We start from the raw sequence: 24,024 nt of genomic DNA on the forward strand, positions 1-24,024 counted from the left end.
GATAAAGCAGGGATCCGCCGTGTTGAACTCCACCAAGATTCCAGAAGTCCCCGCTTCGAATGTGGAGATGCGCGTGCCTGTAATTTACAGTCGTATTGTATGTTTGATTTGTGTTTAGCCAAACGTGGAATGTAAATTATATTGATACACTTATGGTGTGGTTGCGCTTGTTCTCTATATGTATATGAAGAATTATTGCTACCGACTCTTTACGCAAGTGGTTTGCATTGCCTTTCCAGAAAGAGGACTTTAGGTCGGTCCGTCTCAACAATCAAACACTTGTCTGCCATGACGATCCTCAAATCCATCGAACCGTCCGTCAAGGTGCAGTTCTGGATGCCATCAGTTCTGTCGTCAAGCACTTGTTTATACCACACATGGACGCTGTACGCTTTTTTTGAGTTTTTGGATCATCATGGATTCAACAGAACACCGTGCCCCGCTCGCATAATTGATCGTCGCTTAAGCTGACAATGGCATTGCACTATGCAATGATTATCGGCAGAGCAGACACTCCGGACATTGGGTCATCTTGGCCTACGTAGACAAAGTCCTGAAGCAAAATAGCATGCTAGCATCGAATACGCATCAAGAAAGGGGGTTGTGGTGGGGAGGTAACATATCACCCAGAAACCACGCTTATCACGCTTCACATGAGGGAGTATCTTCAGAAACTCTTCCGTAGGTATCCCCCATTTAGCGTAGAGAAAGACGGAAGAGACCGATTGTTTCCCAAGTTATCGCACCCTTCAATCGCTGTTCTCTTGTAAATGCATCCAGGACTTGCGAGTCAATTGTATCCTTGATCTGATGGGCCCTTTCAACGCGTTCAAGGAGCTAATTTATCGCTAATTACAACAACGACTCATCCTAACGCTGCTGGGACAGTTGCTAGTTGACCGTATCGAGGTTTCCGATCGACCGGCACGCGAAGTGCTCCGCCTAAAACTCCTTTGCTGTTTCATACTGAACCCGAAGCACACGCTTTGCATCATCCATCAGGTCCATGTGCTGATAGATAACACCAAGCTCGCCACTGGCTTCGATGCGCAGCTCACTTGATGCCGACATGGCCATTGCTTGCTCGAGCAGGTCTTTTGCCTGCTCATACTTGCCAAGGCGTCTGTGTGTACCACCGAGTTTGGTAAAAGCCAACTGTTTGTAACGGTCACCGCTCAGAATGGCACCGGAAGCAGCCCCTGATTCGCAAAAAGCAAGCGCACTGTTGAAGTTACGCATCGCCATTTCCAGATTTCCGCTATGCGTATATTGCTGTCCTTCTCCCATCAGTCTCTCAAAGGAGCGGACTACCTCCACCATGTTTGCGAGCGACGAAGGTGGCTGGCTACCCACGTCCCGATATTGTTTGTAAGATTCTCCATCCGCAGGTCCAAGCACTGGCGCGTCTTGTATAAATCCTCGGCTGGAATCAAAGTAGAAGAGAGTCGCATGCAAGGTATCTGCTGGCACTTTGGTCCTGTGGAGTACACCGGCTCCAACAGTGTAACTCATATCGCGAGTATGAAGCGCAGTCTCAACCTGCTTGATGTGAACATTCTTCCCGGTATTCTCGACGATGGAGTAAGACTGATGTGGGACATAGGCTGTCCCGTGGCTTTTCCCTGTGCCGCTCCAGGCGATCCTGTATTGGGCATATGGCGTGTCCAGCGCACCTTTGGCTTCCGGGTCTGTAACCGCATATTGGTGATCGCGGCCTTCACCCGCAAGAATCCAGCTTTGAGCAAAAGGTTGGTGTGAATGGATAGCAAAGTCACGGTTTCCTCTGTGACCATCCGGCAGCCAAACATGCAGTCGCCAAAGCTCATCAATCCTATTGTCTTTGATGAGGCTGCAAAGAGGAACGCTGAGGAAGCCTTGTGCACTACGGGACGCGCCCGGTAGAAGTGGCGCAAGGACTGGGTCGGTAATTGCGTCTCTGACAAGCCCCCATACAAAGTCTAGATCGGCGCCATCAATAGGCTGGCCCTGTCGGGCCTTGTGACGCAGCACCGAGCCACCAAGAGCGAGATGGACCAGTTGCCATGATGCTTGCGAATTGGGTGAGTTATCTTTGATTTGAAGAACAGCATTGTCGAGCCATTCCCTTATCGTAAAAGTGTCCCTCTTCGGCTGGATGATGAGCCCGGTGTTTGATATGATAGATCGTGCGTGGTCTGAAATACCTTCAGACACTTTTGTAGCCGCAATAACCCCAGTGATGATTTGGTTGAGCGTCGAGCGAGAAACATCGAGGTGTTGAGCCTCGTGGCCTTCATTATCAAGCTTGTTCGCAGTCATGGCCGCTGAGAGCGGGGAGATGTCAGCAATGCCATGGAAACACATTACCGGGACTCAATCACTGCGACTTACTGGAATCAGGCACAGTCAAGTGAAACCAGCTGGGGTATCGGAAGCGTAACTGTGCGTGAGGTCGGGTATCAGAAGTGGAAAGGGAGATGAAGAGGACGGCAATCGGGTATCTTTTCAGCTGTTCATGGGTTTTGATAATGTCAAGAATGAAGAGTCACAGTCTGCCCGATGCCCAAGGCATAATCCCCCGTTGGTTGTGAGCGGCTTCTGACCGTCCATTTCGTTCGAGATGTTGCCAATCGTGCCACACCACAATGGTGCTCAGCCTCGGAGGCTCCAACCAACGAGGCAGGGTAGCAGGCTCAATTGGCCATCAACAACCCAGGCAAAAAACGTAGCGACCAACGATCTAGAAAAGCGGTTGAGGGTCATAATGGCAAAGCTTAACTGCCACTCTTATTGTTTGCAAGTTCAGCCTTGGGGGTATCGGCTTGGCTGCCTGAGGGCTGACGTGATCAAAGGTGGTGTTTACGGGTGGATGACCTAAGCTGCCATGCGTTGCGGATTGCTTAATGCCGAACAAAAAATGGCAAGTGGCTGAATGACTATGAGGGGTTCGTCAACCGGGATAACGACTGCCGATTCGATGCGAACAATGCCGCAGAGGGTTAGGGCTCTGGCTAATGTACTTGGCTGCCGATGCCGTCCGCCCGCCCCGAGTCATCCACGACGTCTCCCCCGATTCCGTCTTCACAACCCGGTCCCGTGTCAACCGATCCGATCACCGCAGCCAGGCACACCGTCAATCTTCTGAATCGTTTTGATATTCGAGCTACTACTCAGTCCGTGGGGAACAGTAGGCTCAAGGTACGTCGACACCGGCATGACTAATAATCACCCAAATGCACCATCATGCTGCCAACTTGGGTGTTCCATCTAGATCGCGACACCAAGAGAAAGACATGCAAAGGCGCAATATCATCTATTTCTTCTGACACTTGGTGTAGGCAAGATGGGAAGCACCTTTATAGACACTTCGGGCGCGGACTTCTCCGCGCCCCCGGTTCGGGTCACCTTCGACGGCCTTTTGTTCGACATGGATGGCACCATCATTGACTCTACCGCCGCTGTTGAGAAACACTGGGAGGCGTAAGTCCAAATTCCTCTTATGTCCATATGGCGTAGAATAGCAAGTAAGCTCGGTTTTACGAGCCCAACACGGAGATACACTCGAGTGTCTGTCCGGCCGTGGAAGATGCAGATAGCACAAGGCAAGATAGTCAAGAAGGGAAGCAGAGTATCCGTTACCACGAAGATATTAGGAGTTATCACTTCGTGAATTTGATCTCGTATATACGATATATGAGAGTTACTGACAAATGTCCACATTAATAGCATCGGTAAGGAGATTGGGCACTCGCCCGAGGTCATCCTCCAGTAAGTCAATATCACCACCACCATACCTCCCGGTCACTCAACGATTACCGATGATTTCCAACTGACCCGTTAATCTCCTATGATTCAGGACCTCCCATGGCAGAAGATCCATTGATATTCTCAAAGAACTTGCCCCGGAGAAGGCAACTTTGGAGTGTAAGTCAGTTTGAAGTCTGGGCCGCAGGCAGGCCTGCAGTTAGTCAACCAAACCTAGGCAATACACCGCACTAACAACACTGAATCATGCCAGACGTTCAGCACATGGAGGGTCTTCTCCCTAAGAAGTATGGCGACGACGCGGTTGAGATCCCCGGCGCCCGCGCCCTGCTTCAAGACTTGATAGATCGTAAGAAGCCGTGGGCCATCGTTACTTCAGGTACTTTGCCGCTCGTTTCTGGGGTAAGTGAACTCGTTGCTGTTACTCTTCATTCACTCCCCCTGTTAGACTTTTGCCAACTTTGTTCGAATATGTTCTTCACTTTCCATTCTTGCATATCTACACATATCTCACCCCACATAACCTCTCTCATTTAACATAATCTTCATGCCGTTTCTTGGGAGTCACGCATCATTTCATCCGTGCTTTTTATTATCAATGGCCCTCTGTCATTCAGCTGGGTTCCTCAGTCCTTCATACAAGTTATCACACTTCTTTACAATGGTCTTCTTGCCAGAGGTGCCATTGCTCTCCCGCATTCGCCCATCAGACTCATGTTCGAATTATATCTTGAACCACTCTTCTACCAACACTATTGATCGGTTTACTCTTGTGCTTCACTACATCCCGGTCCTATCGACTTCCTACATGGTCCCCTACATTCTCCCCGTACCATACTCTCTAATATTCACCATCGTTTTCACGGCTCAAATTACTTTCCCATATGTCATCCCCCTTTCCACCCTTATAAACCCACTCACCTAGTCTGCGCCGCTCCCATCCAGCCATCAGTATCTATCTCCTCACCCCATCCACTCCTAATTTGACTTTTACCTTAGCTTCCCTCACATCCCTTCCATTGTTTTTTCTCCTTACCTACCTGGTACCTGATAACCATTCAATTCTCAACTATCTCCCATTGATGACTTCCCTGAACCCATCCTACCCCCCGTCAAGACCTCCTTACCACCTCACACTTCACCACCACTTTCCCACTTGCTCATATCCAACCTAGAAGCTAACACCTCAACAGTGGTTGGACGTCCTCTCCCTCCCCCACCCCGCGCACCTCATCTCCGCCGAATCCGTCGTGAACGGCAAGCCCGATCCTGCCTGCTACTTGCTCGGTCGCGAACGCCTCGGCCTCTCAAACCCAAACGTCGAGGTCTTAGTGCTGGAAGACGCGCCCGCGGGTATCCGCGCCGGCAAAGCCGCGGGCTGCAAGGTCATTGGCTTGGTCACCAGCCATACGGTTGAACAGGTGCTGGAAGCGGGTCCAGATTGGGTGGTGAGGGATTTAAGCAGTGTTAAGTTTGTGCCGGAGAGCAGCGGAGAGGGGAAGGTTACTTTGGAAATTAGGGATGCGTTGGTCTTGAAGAACTAGACCTGGAGATTGGCAACATAAGAACGGAAAGGCTGGGTTGATTGTGGTAGATTAGACTTTGGAGCTGGAATTAGAGGAGAGTGCTGTCGGTGAAGCCATATAGAATAGAGGTTACTCCTTGCTTGTAGACGAATCGACTGCTGTTGAGATTTCAAAGGAGAGGATATGTCTACCGATTGGGACGGTCGGTCGAATACTCTCTTGCTCTTTCATTGCCGTCAAGTGTAAGCAACGTTCCCGAAGTGAGGCCGAAGCTCTCATCCCTCTCTGTCTCTCTCTTTCTCTCTCATCTCGTCTTATCATTGGCTTCAGACAACATACACTCACATTCTGGGTAGACTCGCCTCCCAGTTAAACTACTCTTACACTGTACTTCTGCTCATGGACTGATGTCGTACGGGACAAAATCACGCCAAGGCTCCCTCATCAGACATCAGACAGCCAAGACAGGATGATTTATCCAGACAGGCATACCGACAGGCATATAGAGAGACATACACATTAGACAGAGTCAAACAGCCAGTCAGACACCCATATGCCTCTAATTAGACACCAATATGGCTTTCAAGAAATAAGGGTTCGAGACACGATCGCACCACCAAGACGAACAGGTGTTCTGTAGCCTGGTGGTGTATCCGCTCCCGAGTCTCTGTTTCTCATGTCGATTTCCGTTCGCCTCACATCACCTGATTCTCAATTCCGACCGATTCGTCTCAATAACAAAGGATGCGAAGTCACCCAAGTATCTTGGGCTCATTCAGAAAAATATATGTTTCCATTCAGCCAAGCTCAGTTTGTCAACGAATGAAGCGAAGCTAAGCTTTCTCAACCTTTCCCCATCCAGGCGGTTCCCAAGCGAGCCTCCCGTTACCTCATGACCACGCCTTATGCACCCATGTGTTCATTTCACCTTCACCACTCTTCCGGTCCTTAGAAGGGACGATCTCGCTCACGAACAATGAGGGGCTGTTTCATCTTAGTGCCGGATTTCGGTCGGTGAACTTCATGTCCTGTGGAAACCATGTCTCCATCGTGAAGCCAGCGCCTTGGCGTTGAAAAAAGAAAAGAAAAAAAAGGAAAGCAATAGGAGACTTGATGTCAGAACAACTCTCACTCCCCGTTTTCTCGGCATGAAGTAGCACCCTTTCGTTTTCCTCTGTCGTTTTTGGCTTGCTTAGGTACCCACCTACCTATCTTACCGAGGAGTTCCAAATGGGTTTCTCTTCTCCCTCAACAACTTCAAAGACTCGGAGAAACAACTGGGAAATGCCGTGTTACCATACGGTAATAGCAGATGCTCATCTCTGCTCTTTTGCTTGCTGGCTTGCCTGCTTGCTCGTCTACAAAGATGGATTCAAGACATGGCAAGACAAGGAAGAGAAAAGAGCACACCCAGCCACCACGAACGCGGCTCATCTGAATCTCCTTCCTTGCCCCCTTCCCCCATGGTCTAGTCCAGTCCGCGCTTTCGGTACCCAGCAGAGCGCAGTGTACGCATGAAGGTGCATCGTATATGGACGAAAGAAAAAACCACTTTCGACTGTCCCAATCTGAGCCTTTTTACCTTAATGAATTCCCAACCATCGGTATTCCCTGCACTGACTAGTACGTGGTCAATTTCGAGTCCCAGTAGACCGGTTCTTGTGCACAGAGAGAGTGGAACTAAAGGTGGCGAATTACAGGCCACGCTTTCATAGGTAGGTAGGTAGGAAGGAGTGGAAAACGGACATAATAGGACAGAAAATAAAAATAAAGAAAAATAAAAAGACACCAAGACAGAAGAAGGAGACGCGCACGAAGATTATCCACAACGGCAATTTGTTTCGCCTCTACGAGAGAAGGTTACATTCTCACTCATCACTAAATAAGTAGAATTTTTTTTCTTCTGTTTGGACCAGCATGTCAGTTAAAAGGTAAACACAAAAAAAACACCGCACCGCACCGCACCGCACCGAACCGCATTGAAACTTGTGACAACGTGGAGTGTACATAGTGCAAGGAAGTGGAAAGGGGGGTGGAGGGAGGCTTGCGGTAGAAGGCTTGTCAGACATTTAAGCATCGCGGCATGACGATGGTCATGTGTGTTAAAACCAAAGTTGCCAAACAACACCACCGCGACTCACCCAACCCGCAAACATAAATCCCTCAAGTTTCAAGATTGCAGTTTTAAGTGTCTGTACGAGTTCTCGCCGCTAGCGTGTCTCCGTGTCTCTTCGCAAAATCTCTTGCTCTCCAACATTCCCCCCAAGCGAGCAAGCAAGCAAGCAAGCAAGCAAGCAAGCAAGCAAGCGAGAAGCAGCAGCCGTCGTTTGTTTCCGTAGGGCGCGACTCTCATGCCGTCGCTTTCCTAGGTACGATCCTAGAAGTAGGTACCGTCTTATCGGTAGGTAGGTAGGTAGGTAGGTAGAGAGTCAAGGGTTATCGTTATCAAAGAAGCCCATTTTCCTCTGACAACCGGAAGATGACGTCCGGGTTTCCTCCACTCAATCTCCCGAATGGGGGCCCCAGATGCCCTCACCGCCTGGCCCCCTTCTCCACGACAAATATACCAGAATTTTCGGGGGGACCCAGCAAGTAAAACGACACCAGCTTGGGTTTCCACAGCGCATTGTCGTAATTGCTATCCTGTTTCGAAAGCTTCACCCGATCCCTTTTCCTGCGTACTGTGCAAGACGCCGCCTCGACATTTACGACGTAGCGTAGCGTGGTCACTACTCTGTCGCCTCCCTCCCACCTGAGTTTTTCCATTCAAAGTGTGACACGACGATAGGTGATGGGCAGACAATCAGCTCTTGGCGTGCTCCTGTCTAACGTAGGTTGAACTCTTTTTGGCCTCCAGGCCGATGAGATGAGGAGGCAGAGTAGGATACTGATCATCCACCGGTCTCCATCTATACCCAGCCGAAAGCCAACTGGGCCCCCTCTCCCCCGTCCTCCTCATGTAGGTAGCTGTAGCCAGGTGTACTAGGCAGCCAAGTTGTCAGGCAGTTGAGGAGAGGTATGTACACAGCACTGTGTGTGTGTCCCCCCGTCCAAGTCAGTGTACTTCTGTTCAGCATCCATTATCTGTCCATTCAACGCTCACCACCTAGTCTCCATAAACTCGTCAGTGTCCATACCCCTCTTCCTTACCCGCCGCCTCGAAGCAGGGAATGTGGGAAGGGGAAAACTCCCTCTTACCTGCCATTCGTCAACGGCCTCGAACTCCTTGCTGAAGATGGTGTCATTGGCGACAGTACAGGCTTAGCCAATGCCGCCGACCTTTGTGTGGCTTTGTGGGGAGCAACAACATGAGGGGGGGTTAGGTCACATCCGGATAGTCCCCCCGAGACAGCAGTCAGAGCCCGTTCTCTCTCCCTCCCTCTGGTTGTCTCTTCTTCTCTTTTCGTCTCCGCTCTCGGTTCTGGGTGCCGAGACATAGGGTGACACGGGTGAGATACCGTGTTGAGACGGAACAGGCGACGAGTAGGGCCAATCGTGTTCGTAGATGTATGGATATGAAGGCGAGAAGGGGGGGGTCCCCGTATGGGGTACAGATAGACCTGGATGAGAAAACACCATGCCTCGTGGCCCCTGTTTGAGCGAAGGGAAGAGCTTCTCCATGAGTTACCCCTGCTAGCATATTGTTATGATTTCTGGTAGCCATTGAGCTCTGAGTTGTGTATGTACGCTTACCACCCCCGTATTGAAGAGCAAAAAGTTGATCTAAGGAGCTCTTCTTCCTAGGTAGGCTGATGCTGATCCCGATATCTCCCAGCGCATGAGGTCGGAGCAATCACTTTGCCCCCCGAGGCCTGAAGCTGATCAGCTGAGCGTTTTTCAACCATCTGCGTGAAACGGTATCTGTGGGCTTGCTGAAGCCCTACCAGGCTACCCTTCGAGCCCGGGTCTGGCCATGTTATCCGCTGGAGAAAAAGACGGGGACTAGGAAAGAACCTTGGGTCAGAACGCGAATTTTGAATTGGCCCCCAAAGCATCGTACGCACTCTTCTGTTCAATTCGCTGAACAGCGTGCTATGAACACAAAAAGAGAAACGAAAGAGTGGAAGATGGTTGCAGAGCAGATTGACACGAATGGCTGGTGAAAAAAGTTTTGCGCCGTCGTCATGCCGGTGATGGTCTTCTAGACTGCCCTAGATGTCGACCTTGCGACAGTTTGGGGAAATTAAGTCGTCCTGGTGTTCCCGAAGGAGAGTGGCGGTGGCAACATCATTCGAGCCCGCAGCCTAGACTCATGTCCCGGGATTTTCGTTTTACCCGCAACATTGTACCATTAGCCAAACGAGCCGGTTAGCAGCGTTGATTTTTTTTCTTCTTTGATTGTTTGCGGCTGAGAATCACGCTGCCATCTCAACGGTTTATACCCACTTTCCGGAAAACCTGTGATATGAGAACCGCGTTCGCACAACGAATATTCGGTCCAAATTGCGCTTGCGCATCAATTTCTGCTCGTCTACCTCATAGCAGATATTCGTGTCTGCGGGTGATCGGCAGTGAACGACAATCCAACCAAATGGTAAGCTATAGTTTCGCCCCCGAAGCTCAGCCTGTCAGCTTATACACAAATTTACGACGTTTGTCGAGAACTTGTATAACTGCCTTCGAAAAAAAAAAAAAAAAAAAAGGAAAAAGAGAAAAGAAAAAAAGAAAAGAAAAGAAAAGAAACACCGGGATTCTCTAACTGCTCACGCCGTTGGACTGGAGAGATTTCTTCATCCAGATCGATGCTTGTATGCGTATAATTGGTCTGGTATACGGGCTGCAATTTGTTCCGAAAGCAAGTGTAAGACATTTCGGACTCAGATTGGTGGCTGTTCCTGGACAGGTAAACAGCCGCCCAAAATTATCATGAACTGGATGGAGTATGCCTTCATTTTTTTGGACACTGTCGCACTTCCGCCTGTCTCGACAGGGATGAACACAGAAGGAGGGACGACATCGGCCACCCGGTCCCGAAGAACAGGCGGGCGTTAATGATGAAATGACACCGGAACAGCTCCTGCAAGGTCCCGACTGCCTTTCGCAGGTGACAAAACGGCCCTGAGCTGATCAATGATCATTTTATGAAGCTGAATCGGTTCGTGCGCCAGAATCGGCCTTCCACGGGCGCGACGGAGCTTGCGAAATTCGATGCCCAAGAACTATGACCCCCTCGGGCAATTGCATCCTCCAATTCATTTGTCGACCGCAATAGATAGGGGCCGAAATTCTCGCGAACAAACGCTGTGAACTAGTATCTTGACGTTCTGGAGAGGACGGAGAAGTGCTTCTGTAGTGTTGAGAGCCCTGGTCATCGTCAAAACTCTACGAACGGGAACGAGTTGTTCTCTTCCCGATGTCAAAAAGGTCTCTAAGTTGGCCTTGTTCCACCCTGGTTTTGCCTCGTCAAAAGAACCAATCTGACAAACAAACCAGGGTTGAATTATAGACGGTTGTGTAGATTGACATCATACCAGGAACGGATACAGACAAATTGCCGGAAATAGTCGGCGCTTTGCGTAACCGCTAGTTGACGTCTGATTCTCTTGAGTGATCAGTGTATGTAGTAACTTCCACAAGCCCCAGAGTGAAGTCCAGATGGGAGTAGGCATTTCCATCTCACACGGTGCTAGCAAGCACAACCAAGACCGCTGTAGCGACTGTAGTGGACATTTAGCCAACATAACAGAACGCCTTGTGGCCTGGAGCCTGACCCTATAATGACGCCTCGGAGAAGCTCGCTACGCCACCTCTGCAAGCTATCGTGATCGACGGCTACTGATGTCCTGCTTCAGTCGGGCGTTGCTTGCTGCAGGAACATGTAACAGACGAGCAAGCTGCGTCAATTTTGATATTCTTTGCGGGTGGTTGGCGATTCAATGATATTGCTTGAACCACTTGACCGAAGGATTGCGTGTTGGGGCATGTCGAAAAGCTAGATTGCGGCTCAAATCGTGGGACGAAATTAGAGTCGATGTTGTGTAATTATATCTGTCGTACAACACCCCCCACGCCTGAAATGACGACCCCTATAAGAGGCACATTCTCTCGGGTTTTCCTGTCCCCTTCAGCGTCCAAATATCCACATTTGAGTGTTCAACCTGAAAGGTCTGTCTTCACGGCTCCCCCTATCCAGGCCGAGCTTTTGCGGTGCCATTTTCGGGCGGAAGAGGCTTGATGCGTCAGCGCAATGAGATATTCGGAAGGACTGGAGTTTTCCCCTCAGAACCACGTGGTCGCCCTCAACTTCTGTCGAATATCTTGCAAGGGCGTGATTAGAGGCGCAAGAGAGCGAAATGTCGGACCACTCATTTGCGGGCAGGGTCCAACAGCTCTGTAGTAAGCAGCTGCGCTGTTCAAGACAGACTTGATCGTATACTGCGTACGATTCCTATCACCGGATCCTACCCTTGGATGGTGAAATGGCCGCGAGAGAGATGCGCGCGGCTACGCTGGCTACGATTCGCTCCTCGTTGATGAATGTACCAATTACCGAGATCAGAGCAGCGGGGTTATCACTGCTGCAGCAATTAGTAAAGAGCAATTCACTGCAGATGTTCCAAAGCTCCCATAAAGCTCACTTTGGCCATATGTCGTATACTTGATGAGCTTGGAGATGGTTGTGAGCTCAACAGATCTGACCTCATTCAAGGGTTCCGTCACAAAAACATCAACGAGAGCAACAAAGATATAACGTCCCCACAAAAACCTAAATCGTTTCTCCATTTCCTGTTGATCGGTAGTGATCAATGCTCAACAGACAACAGGTGGCCTGGAAAACTTGCTAGGTTGTTCGGGTGTGCCTGGTCCTGCAGGAATTTACTTCCTTGCACAAATTCATGATTTCTCCATCAGCAGTTCGTGGCCGTCGAGCTTTGCGAGAGTGAGTGAGTAAATAGAACATGAAGCATGCGGAAGTGAACAGAGGAGAGGTGTGGCATGCGAGGCTTGATGGGACGGCCAGCCATCACCCTTCAGTTTGAAGCCTTTGTCGTTGATATTGTCCTTCTCAGAGCCTTGAGCTTTGGTAGATGGTCAAATGCTGTTTGGATAAGTAGACGCTCAAGATCCGGTGCATTGATCTATTGCGCATCATAGGATGATCGATGTCTGGCTAATGAGTCGGTGCGAAAGCATATTTCGCTTGCTGGTTGAGGTGCCCCACGTTTCTTGATCATCTTCAGAGCGGGAAGAACCGTACACTACTCTAGAGTCTAGCCAGGGTCGTTCAGTTGCATTGCTGTGCAGCGCCCCGGGAATAAGAGCTTGCCGTTGCCTGTCATGAAATGTTGGTTGGGGCGTGCCGAGCCTTCGATGATGGCCAATACACATTCTCGGAGCGCCTAGTCAACTTTGTACGTGTAGAAAAGAGCGGCCAACATGGGTGATAAGGACGTGGGGGCTTCCCCGCGATCAGGCTGCCACATTGGGACCAGTGATGAGGAGCCTTTTGCCTATTGAAGACTGAAAGACTATCTCATATCCCAAGGCAGCTTGTTTAGTCAGGGCTGAAGAGCGGGATGGGAGAAGAAGGTTGGCCAACACGCGGTACAGGAGATATCTCTTCGAGTGCGAAAAGCGGTTGGTCTTCCGCGCCCCTGACATCTTTAACATGATCATATTCTCCGTGTGGGTGTTTAAGGGCCTGCGGGTGAGAACCTGGTAGCCTTGACTGTTGATCATTAGCGGTATGGTGCAGCTGTCCCGTCCATGGCAAACCTCGATGTTGGTGCTCATCGCGGGCAGAGGCTTGATGCGACGCAGTGCGCCGATGATTCTGATCCTTTGGTTCTCCAATCATGGAGTTCCTTCACCTCCCTTTCCAGAGAAGCCATATATGAGTGATAGCCATAAATAGAAGTGTAGGCCTCAATGCGGGTGCGTAGATGTTGTATCACATCGCCGCATCGCGCCGTGTCTCTTGCGTGTGCAGCTGTAGTGCCATAACAATTAATGACGGTCAGCAGGACGCTTGAATACCGCGGCTCCGGTTCGTCGGATCTAAGCTGCGGCTCACAGGGATCATGAGTGCTCAGAGTCATGATACTCCCAAGGCTGTGTGCAAATACCATGACTTGGTATTCATCAGCGAATGGCACCAAACAATCTTGGAGCGGCGAACGACCTACCTTGAGACTGCCTGGCAGAGCAAATAACACTACAATGGCTGTGTAACCAGTCATTTCGAAGCACAGTTCTCTGGACGACAAGAAATTGACAGTGATATGCGACTTGGTGGTCGGTGACACCAAATGTGCTAGAGATGTACGGACACTGTACCGCATGGAGTATGTATATACATATTCATGTTCATCGGGAGAAGGAAGCTTTTGAGCAGGCTTCAGCTTGCTCAGCCGTGACCGCAACTGGGACCGGCCGGGTTGCTGCAGAAAAAGCCCCGGTGTGCGAAGAAACGAATCAAGAGTGGGAGTAAGCGAACTGGTCCACAGAATACCAACCAGATTCAGCATGACCGGTCAAGACAAAGTGAGAGGCCCAGACGGAAATGTAGACAGTGAGCAAGTGACCAGCGGAAACTTGATGTCCCGAGTCCTTTGCCTGTCAACAGCCATGTAACACAGCATCGGGTTATGCAAAGGTAGCTGCCGCCGGGCCGCTGTGCACCTTCAGTTTAGCAAATCACCAGTCTCTCTGTTGCTCCCGAAGGAGGAGCGATGCACATGAATCGAGTAATGAGGAGACCGGGCTGTCTGTCAAGCATGGACTCGACTCGTTGGCTTCAGATTTATGTGTTGACAATCTAGGGGATTTCCATCTCTTGGCAGGATTTGGGCCGAGTGGGCGTAGAGAAACAGTGACCTTTTTGCGCGAGGTGGCCCAGTGTGAGAATTTTGACTGAGACCCCCCTATAGACCCCTACCAGATAAATGTTGCCGTAAGGTGCCTTGATTGAGCCTGGGGAGGGTTGCCAAAGCATATGTGATTGTTGTGTCTCGGTGGCGCCACGCCATCAGCCAGTTTCTACCCGTAGCCAGTGGGAGAAAAAGAGTGCCTGACTGTTGTTAATTTGAGAAGTGATGCTTCTTTCTCGTCTGTCGATACGACATGTAAGCGCATCGAAACTGTCCTACCCAGAGCTGGAGCACGTCTACTATAGAAGAAGGATTTTCCTTGCACGTGATTTACTTCAGCAGGAGCATGTACCGGTACGTAGGATGCTGAACCCCATCTCCTAGTATGAATTGGGTTCTGCTTGCGATTGGTCGCCTCGTCAGCTGGTGCGTATCCGTATCGTGTGGCATCTGGCCCGTCTCTTTCTGTTGGTGCGAAGGTCCGAGGCGGTCCCGATCGCACATCACCAGTCCAGCGTCCCATCTTGGCTTGCTCCGTGTTGCCAAACAGTTGATTGGCTTAAGCCTTTAACGGCCCCGTCATCTCCAAGCCGAAGGTGGGCCGGCGAGATGAGCAAAGGGGTGAAATAGAGATCACGATCTGGGTACTTGAGTGGTGAGCAGAGGCGGAACCAGGGATACGCGGTGAGGTCAACACTCATTCCCACTCGACGGCTTGAAGGCGTGTGTAGTGTAAGGAGGACTGCTATCTAGTGTAGATGCCATCATCCATGACTCGTGAGGTTGGAGAAGCCCAGAATGGAACTGATGAAGGACCAAGGCGGGACATCTTGGCAGCACTTGAGATGGTGGGGATGGCCTCTGAGAGGGATCGAAGAAGGAAGGGACTGATGTACGCAGTACACTACCTTAGATGAAGAGGAGGAGGAAGGGGAGGAGGATGATGATGATGGATGCCCCTGGTAGTCAAGCTGGACGGGCGGGACGACAAGATTGAAGACGAGGAAGGAACCATGACTGCGGGAGATCGTAGCACTCCGACTCAAAGAGTGAAGTTCCAGACAGGAACGAGGAAGGTGCGCTCTGCAGTGATTGAACCGGCACGCCAGTCAACCCAAATCGCCCAACTTGAACAGTGTACTTTATACCCCCGATTCCACTCATCCCGCACTGACAACCGAACTGTACAGTAAAAACCCCTGCTTTTGCTACCCCCCCCTTTTGCTAAAATCCCCCCTTTTGCTAAAGATTTCGGTTGCCCGCATTCCCTCTGGTGGTAAAGACTGCTAACTGCTAATTGCAATGCTGATGGCCTGGATTTGCAAAAGCAGGGGGTCTGGTTTTGGTGGGAGAGCATACTTATACCCTTGTACCGGGGGGGGGACTGCTCCAGGCGGCCCACTTTTTTAGTCCATTGGTAGTCATCCACTGGCTAAGAGGTCCATTTCTGGTCCGTGCGTACGCACCCTCTTATGCAAAACCCCCCCTTTTGCTAGAAAATCTGGCTGCCGGAATTATTTGCAAAAGCAGGGGTTTTTACTGTAGTGCGGTGCACGGCTCTGTAAAATCCGTCACTGAATGCCTCACCATGTGCCACGCAGGCATTTCAATCGATCATGATTTGAGGCTAACTGTGCGGACACAGTGTGGTAAGGTTGGAGATGGAATTTCGGAAACTTTGTAGGTACAGCGGTCCGTTATGGTAATTTACTGGGAGCTCGAGCATCCTGTATTTGGTACCTCTAGGGCACCTAGACTACACTAGTGCCTGCCAGCTCCGTGTCTGGACCTGGCCCTCCGGACCGACTTCATGACGGACGGCGGTCATCCCTTCCTCATCAAAAGCAGCATGGCGGCATGGCGCAGACTTTGACAACGTCATCGACTTCGAAAAATTTCTGCACTTGCCAATTGGTATTGCAATTGGGCTCGACAACTGAAAGCTCGCCAAATCTCATTGAGCAGATCATGGAACCATTCAGTCCGTCACCTCGTTCCGAAAGTTCAATCAGCTTTTGGGGTGCGATTGACGAGTACACGCGCTGCACCGTACCACACAGCAGACGTCCACTTTTGGTCGGTCAACACAGTCTCCCGATTGGGCGGTTCCTGCGCAGGAATCGTCAAGCCGTCCAGTCTAAGCCAGTCAACTCCTCCCAAGCAAATCTCAAGAGTTTCGCCGCTCCTCATCTCGTTCAGGCCTCTCTCTGCCTGCCCCAGTCATCAAGCGGTCCCACATCCCCCCACCGGCCACAGCACCGCGGACCACAACGGTTTTCTCTTCAGCTCGGGCCATATCAGCCATGCTTCCCTTTGGCCAACGCTCGGGCCGTAGTTTTCCCTAGTATTCTCTCCTAGCGCCTTGGTGTTGTCGGCTTTGCACTCGCACTCGCCAAGAGCCAATGTACCGTTTGATCTACCCTCTCCACCTCTAAGCCAAGAACCAATTAAAATCAAATTACTGACTCGATCTTTTTTCTTTTCTTCCCTTTGGCTCTGTTTTAACGATTCGAGCAAGAGGCTCCAGATCACCATGACGTTTACAAGAAAACGCACAACAACATCGAGCACACAACGACGATACTTTGATTCTACCCCATCCAAGCTCCACACTCCCAAGTAATGTACCCAAAACCGCGTGCACTCGCCCGAGAACATCTAGCCGATCAGGGCCTTAGAAAAAAACCGACACGCGCTCAACGGCGAGACTAAAAGACTCGGCTGTATCCACCCAGCGGATAGGCTACTACCACACACAACTCACCTAAGGTAGTGTACTCACCACTTTTATTGTACGTAACCGCGTAACCGCGTAACCGAAGCTCTCTCCAGGTCCGCAGCGCCGTCTCGCGCCTCCAATGGCAGAGCTGGCAAGCTGCCTGTTGACACACACTGCCAGGTGACTTCGACACCCTCCACGGTTCGGCCTGTCTTTTGAACTCACCAGTCCCCAGCGGCCCAGCGTGCCCAGTCAGCTCCAGCCCACACATCGGTCGTCGTCGTCCACGGTGTTGCGAATCAGTTGCTTCAAGACAAAGAACACGGGCCTGCGCCCATGCATCTCCCTGAGGTTCAGGACTCTTCATTAAGCTGCACTGAGCCTGCATCAGGGCCAGGGATACAGCCGCAAGCCAGCGTCAAGAGTCGATCCCCAAGGGTTGCTCAGCAAAAGCCGGGACTGGTGTCTACTGCATAGTAGTACATAGTAGTCTACCATGTACTGCGATGGTTGCGGGACGGTGCTGTCTCCAGTCTCTCCAATGGCCAGGGACGAGATGCGATGCACTGGCCGGTTTGGCACTTTGAACTCTGGAGTGCCTATAGCCAGCCTCCATCCAGATGATCAGCTCGACCCCTGATGCCATGTTCGTCGTCGTTCACTCTCTGGGCTCTGCAGGTGTGGGATTGCTGTTCCCAGGGCGCAATGATGATGCATGTCAAAGGATCCGACCATTGTCGCTCTCTTGTCTCTTTCAGCTCCCCTTTAACCCTTCCATTCCCCCAGTATCCCCTTCCTGCGGCATAACTCTGGCTGGCGAAGGGTGACGTTTATCCAGGATACAAAAATTCATGTACCTTCTCGCCTTTGCTGCGCCCATCCTGCTCACTCCTACTAAATGTTTTCCTCACAACTGCACCAAGAAACTCATTGCGCCAGAAAATTCAGCGCCCCCAAAAAGGGGGGTTTCGCTCGGCTTGTAACGAGCTTAACGCCGTGGGTGGAAGAAAAGTTGCCAAAAAGTGTCCAGGACATGGGGGCTTTTGCCTGGGCGCGAAAAGGTGCGTGCGTTTTTTTAAATCTCGATAATCGTTCCCTGATGACTGAAGGTCTCTCGACCTCGCAACCCCAACCACACCAACTACAGTAGCATTAGTTGCTACACCCCATGCACCCTTCTTCATTACACACACTGTGTTACGTCCCTGCCAGTCATGTACCGGTACCCGTCTTTCCAGCTTCTGGTTCCCATCCATCAGAGCACGAAATGCCCCGGGGAGCTGGTCAGCGGGTCGGCTAACCAACCCAAGATGTCGTGATGACTGGTAAAGCTATCCATGTGCTACTCTTATGGACCAGAGACCTTCGATCCGGCTGTCCCTTATTGTGAGTCTAGCCAGCCATGACTTTGACTTGGAAATTGCAAAAGGTGTGCAGTACCAGTGCCTGTATCGATGTTAAGACGCTTCACAGTTGCTTTGGGATGTTAAAGGTGCGTATATGCACGGAAACTTTGGCCTGGAGCGCCATCCCGTCTTTACAGTACAAAAGTCAACAAAAAAAAGTATCTCACCAGAACGATCAGGGCGACAACCAGGGCAGTCCCCCCCCCCCCCCCCCCCCCCCCCCCCTGGCTCCCTCTCCGCGGTGCCCAGACGTGGATCACTTGTGATCCCCTGTCATGAACACCCACACTGCTTGGAGCACTTTCCCTCCCGACCATCCCATTCCACTTTCCGCCCTAGAGAACCCCCCCGGAGGCTCCCACGTACGAAGTAGTCAGGTACCGGCCTAGCGCCGCCTCAACGTGTTGGTGTTTGCCTGCGCGCGTTGGTCGTCGACACTAGGCCAGCGGTACTGCGTACATGTTGACTAGACCTGTACAATGTACAAGACTCCGTGGCGTACACCTTGCTTGTGTTGCTGTCTGGATCCTCTTCTTCCTGCTCTCATCCCCGTTGAGCTGGCAACACCTCACACGGCGCAAATCACAGCACGTCTTGTCATCAAACCATCTCCTTCTTCTTCAACCGCCGATATCACCACTCTAGGTTGCTTCTAGGCCAGACAAGACTCGCTCCCTCACTTCTTCTCGTCCTGTAAGTCCCTGTTGTGATTTGTCTTTCTGGATTCAGGTTGCCTGTCCTTGCCGCCTTCAGTCTTACTAGGGATCCGCGAGACCAAGGTGAGCCGACACATCGTCACTTCGCCCGTGTCTCGCTCTCCCGCTCCCGCCCGTATCTTCCCAATCTCATCGAACCCTGTAGCCCCTGTCAGCTCGCCCCTCCGGGCGGCTTGCTCACTCTTAAACTGGTTAAGCCCCCTCCGCCCCGAACAGTTCACCCCCTTGCTCCTTCTTAGCCCTGGTATTCCGCTTGACCCACACGTTCTTTCATAACAACCGAGAGTCTGCCGCCTTCTCGTTCATCTGACCCTCAGTCACTCCTTCCTGCAAACTCATCAGCCCTTTATCATCATCCCAACCCGAGACAGAGAGTCGTCTGAGAGAGCACTTGTATAGACGCCAGCCGGTCTCCTGGGTTTCCTTGACTGACAACAGGATCGCTCTTATGCTGTAGTTCTGGAACTCGAGTCTCTGACTTGATCGCTCATACTGCCATATCTAGTCGGCAGAATCACTAATCTGCCTCTCGCCCATCTCCGCGGTGTCGACGAACTAGGGACAATGGATCCGGAACTATTGAAGTATTACCAGCAGCAATACTACCCGGGCATGGGCTTTGCTGGCCCACAACACACACAACACCATGGGCCCCAGTATCAAGTCTGGAGTCCTAACAGCTACCAATGGACGGTTCTTCAACAGCAGAGGGCAGCGATGATGGTGGGGCCAGGAAGCTTACACCCTTCGAAGCAAACAGAGCCCAAGCCTAGGTTGGCAAAGGACGAGGTCGAGCTACTGGAACGAGAGTTTGCCAAGAACCCGAAGCCAAACACCAGTCTCAAACGTGAGCTGGCTGAACAGATGGGTGTTGAGGTTCCAAGGATCAATGTTTGTTCTTGCGAGAAATGATACCCCGGTTGTGTCGTGAGCTAACATTCGTTTGTTAGAATTGGTTCCAAAATCGACGAGCGAAGGAAAAGCAGATGAGGAAAACAGCCGAGTTTGAAGCACAACAAGCGAGAGAAAGAGCAGAGTCCGAATCCAAACCCTCCGGCGACCAGGACCAAGGCGCCGTCACCGAGTTTTATGGTCTAAGCAACCGCCATCAGCCCCTGGGCCTATCGACCGCTTCCATCGGGAGCGAGGATGGCGCCAACGACGACCAGTCTGATCGGCAGCGCCCAAATCTCGAGCAGTCAGATCTGGCTTTGGCTGGAAATGCGTCGGCAGCGGCTACGCAAAGTAACGCCTCCCCATCTGGATCAAATAGCGATGGGTTTGCTCCTGCTGATTACAACACGCCACACTCGTCCGGACCCCGTGGGTACGGGCTTGTCAGCCATGCTACACCAACAACCGTCTCGAATTCATACGGCTCAGCTTCGAACCATATGCAGTATTCACAGCCAGCCCCATACTCATACGGTCTTAATGGGCCACCACGACCGGTGGATGGTCTTCCAATAGCCACCACCATGCCACAGCATAATAGTCTGCTTGGTGAAGCAAATCAATTTGGATCTTACACTGAGCGAACCATGTTTATGCACCCTTCCGACGGACCATTTACATCGCAAATGGGAGGCCAGGATGGAATTGGAAATGGCACTGCTGACCATCCAACGGTCCGCATGTCGATCGAGGGTGCGATCAACTCGGAAAACATGTCTCCTTCATCGGGCACTGGTTCGTCTCCAGTGATAGCGGACCTGCGCCTCAGGTCACCGCCTCCGCCTTCCGACATTGCCAGCCGCAGAAACCTGCGGCGTCCAGCGCCGCTGGGACCTCTGTCGCTCCGGACCGATTGCGTTGGAAACGGACCAAAGACAGGTATCGACGTTGCGCCCCGACGGATGGACAACGCACGCACGATCAGGAGGATGTCGTCGGCGACCGGAAGCTTGACAGGTCGCATACAAAAATCTCTGGCCCTGAACTCTGGAGGACCACGCTCTCCGTTTCCCATCGATCGCAAGAAGGAGGCCCTGCTACAAGGCATTCAGAACGTCCAATCTCCCCCTATCATGGCGTCTCTGAACAGCGCCATGTCCCCGATGACCAATGGTGGTTCAGATGATGAGCAGGCGTATACCTTTGGCTCTTGTGGGGCGGTCAGTGGGATGTCGTCCATGCCGCCATTTAAATCCGAAGCTGGAATCAAGACACCGCCTGGGACGCCTGGGCTAGGTGTTCACTTCCGTGATCCATTCGCGTACTCGGCCCCGGCTGACAACGCTTGGGGTTACGTGTCTTCGGATGAGCCTCTACCCACCCCTGGCCTGTGCAGCAATGGGGGCTCTGAGCTGGATTACTCCATGGCGCCGCAGCAGCAGTTGTCTGGTTATGTTACCAGTCAGCCTGTGACCCCTTCATTTGCCGCCGCCATCGGACCGACCTATAACAACGTATACGGAACCAACGGCGGAAGTCATCTGGCTAGAAATACCGAGTATACCTTCCCGGAGTCGTACCAACCCGAATCTTCGTCAAGGTGCTCGCCGGCTGGCCAGTTGAGGGCAAAACAACAACAATTTCAGTTTGCTCAAAACGTCACGCCTCAAGACTTTAGTCATGAAAAGTGAAGAAGCAAAAGAAATAGCCGGCCGGACTGAGGCGCAGCTTGCTGGGCGTCTTTCTTTCAGGCTGTTTTGATTACACGTTTGGGATGGCAGACTCCTCTGAGCTGCTGGTTTCCCTCCTCACGTGGGTTGACGTATGTTTTGAGATGCCGTCATCTCATTCCTGTTGTGGTCCTCTTTCGGACGCAATGTGCCAACACTTTCTCTTTGCAGCATCTTATCTTGTCCTCACTACTACTGAGGCGGATATAAGTTGCATACCGCCAGTATCGTCTCTTGAGGCCGCTCTCGAAGATCAGGTGACATTTGTCCCAAGGCAGGATCGGCTTTGTTCCTCTCTGCATTGGCCGAATTTTTTTCCCCAGGACCGAGAGATGCCATTCTGCGACGAACCACTTCTCACGCCATTAAGTTGAAGAGATAAGGGAGCGTACCCGCAAACGCGAATACGCGGGGCTCACGAATCTTCAAATAACGTCAATCGCTATACATCCCGCTAGGATAGGGCAAGGTCCAAAATTAGCGAAACAGTTTGAGAGGGACGTGAGAGAAGGGATGGCGAGATGCAAGGTTTTCTTGTGACAGGTCCGAGTGATAAAGAAGCATTTTGGATGCATTGGTATGATGGGTTACATCAAAGACATATATATAAACGACGGGGCTACTTTCTGTGGGCGCCTGTCCGCACTTCTCTGGGTTGGAGACATATGGAGAACTGGGTTTTGGCCACGGATACCCGTATGCAAAGGAACTTGGGATGGGAGTAAAGGGAGGCAAAGGGGCCTGTGGGAGGTATTTTTTATTGTCCTTTTTTTTTGGGTGTATGTGTGTGTGTGTGTGTGTGTGTGTGTCCGGTGTGGAAATTAATGCCGTGATTAGCCCATTATGGGCCTTGAAATACCGAAGTGGAAGGAGAGGAATAGTGTCTGCTCTTTCTGGCAGAACACCTTGGTCCGTTCTGCTTCTCGTGTTGTATTATTTATCTCTTTCGGCTGCCCTTTTGTCACTGGCCATGAGGGAGCGAAATCAAGAGATGACAAGCGAATATGAAAGATATTTCGAGTATGAAAGAAGAAGAAGAAAAAAAATCATATTTCATACCATCGAGATCGGCGGTTTGACAATTATGTGACGCGTCCTGGTAAGGTCAACTGAGGTTCAGTTTAGGTTCGGAGGTTCGCGCATGGGGATGTAAAGTAGGTACCTACCTTACGGGGCCGGTGGTCGATTACAATTTGCTGCTGGATGAGTGGTCTTAACGCGTTTGAAGCATCCGGTTGAGGTATCATCCTGTTCGATGATCGACTTGAGGAAACCCCTGGGAGAAGGAATCAGTTTCGAATATCAAAACATTTTGAGGAAAAAAGGGGAGGTGGAGGGCGACAAAGGAAGTATGGTAGTAGCCTGGTGAGGATGGATGCCCACCGAAAACCATACATACTTTTTGACCTTGGGAACTTGACCTCTTCAGCTTCCCAAACACACTAACCATACCTGTGACCTACCATCCTTTTTCTGTAATCAACAAAAATTGGGAATAGGACCTGTGACTCTCTCGTCGTCGTCATCATCATGACCATAGCAGACCGACAACAAACTCGTTGAAATGGGTACTGTTGAAGCTAGGGTGGGAAAAATGATTTTAAGACCCCCGGAAACCAAAATTGCGTGTGATCGGCCCCGAACCTTCCTGGGCACCCTCGAGAAATCGAAAAGCTTCCATCTGATTTCGTTTTTTATGGAAAGACTTCGATGGGTCTTTATTTTCCTGTGCTTGGGTCACGTCAGCTCTTCAGCTCGTCGGAGTAAGGTTAGGTAGATAGATAGTGGGGCCCAGGGGAGGGGGGCCGAGGGGAGGGGGAGGTGGATCCATCTAAACCCCAAAACTTGCTCATTCTCTTCCAACCAGCTTCTTCCAAGTTTTCAGCTCTTTGTTTTTTGGAGTCAGTCAGGCAGGCAGGCAGGCAGGCAGGCAGGCAGGCAGGCAGGGGCTGTGCGAGTTTTATGTAAAGAGGAATTCCACGCGGCTCCGGACCCGGGTTCGTAACGGGATCGGCATACATAGGGGGGTGGTGGGAAGTTAGGTAGGTAGGGTGGGAGCGGGGAAAAAGTGCGGCGGGATCCTCTTTTGACGACATCAATGCGATGTGTGTCGTCCGTTCGGTTCGTTCGAAAAAGAACGTTAACGACGACACGTGAAACCTAAACCTAATCTTGACGACCACCAACGACGGGACGTACCGAGGAGGCGGAAGGAATGGGATGAACGGTTAGTTTAAGCTTTTTTTTTCTTTTTTTTTCTTTTTTTTGTTTTTCCGAGACTTAGGTTTTTTCTTTACTTTTCTCCTCCATCCGCTTTCCACAATTTTTTTTTTTATTCCCACGTTTTTTCCCACATTTCGCGTTTTCAATAGTTCCGGGTAACTATTGAACTGATTTATCAGATCGTGATGATCGTCATCGGGTCTTGCCGTTTGTGGGGTTTACCGACCGAACCGAACCGGACGAACCTCCGGGAATA

At 51.1% G+C, this 24,024-nt stretch overlaps 3 protein-coding genes across 4 annotated transcripts; 2 read left to right on the plus strand and 1 right to left on the minus strand.

Moving 5' to 3' along the window:
* Window positions 1-407: 407 nt before the first annotated feature.
* NCU03067 (hypothetical protein) lies at window positions 408-2,889 on the minus strand. Its single transcript, XM_958696.2, has 2 exons — window positions 2,371-2,889; window positions 408-2,303 (listed from the first exon to the last, which is right to left on the minus strand). Exon 2 carries the CDS (start codon window positions 2,296-2,298, stop codon window positions 943-945), a length of 1,356 nt encoding a protein of 451 aa, XP_963789.2. The 5' UTR covers window positions 2,299-2,303; window positions 2,371-2,889; the 3' UTR covers window positions 408-942.
* A 10-nt stretch (window positions 2,890-2,899) lies between these two features.
* pdx-3 (pyridoxine-3) lies at window positions 2,900-5,444 on the plus strand. The gene is made up of 6 exons (XM_958697.3): window positions 2,900-3,177; window positions 3,318-3,459; window positions 3,706-3,747; window positions 3,836-3,903; window positions 3,998-4,146; window positions 4,938-5,444. The coding sequence occupies exons 2-6, from the start codon at window positions 3,323-3,325 to the stop codon at window positions 5,286-5,288; spliced, it is 747 nt and encodes a 248-aa protein (XP_963790.3). The 5' UTR covers window positions 2,900-3,177; window positions 3,318-3,322; the 3' UTR covers window positions 5,289-5,444.
* A 13,061-nt stretch (window positions 5,445-18,505) lies between these two features.
* On the plus strand, window positions 18,506-22,602 carry NCU03070. Of its 2 annotated transcripts, XM_011394770.1 has the most exons (3): window positions 18,506-18,898; window positions 19,379-19,812; window positions 19,872-22,602. In XM_011394770.1, exons 2-3 carry the CDS (start codon window positions 19,486-19,488, stop codon window positions 21,504-21,506), a joined length of 1,962 nt encoding a protein of 653 aa, XP_011393072.1. In that variant the 5' UTR covers window positions 18,506-18,898; window positions 19,379-19,485; the 3' UTR covers window positions 21,507-22,602. The 2 variants fall into 2 exon arrangements, with proteins under 2 accessions (XP_011393072.1, XP_011393073.1); XM_011394771.1 differs by having other exon boundaries at window positions 18,609-19,812.
* The last annotated feature ends 1,422 nt before the right edge of the window (window positions 22,603-24,024 follow it).

The sequence above is a fragment of the Neurospora crassa genome, linkage group I (assembly GCF_000182925.2).
Source record: "Neurospora crassa OR74A linkage group I, whole genome shotgun sequence".
Lineage (NCBI taxonomy): Eukaryota > Fungi > Ascomycota > Sordariomycetes > Sordariales > Sordariaceae > Neurospora > Neurospora crassa.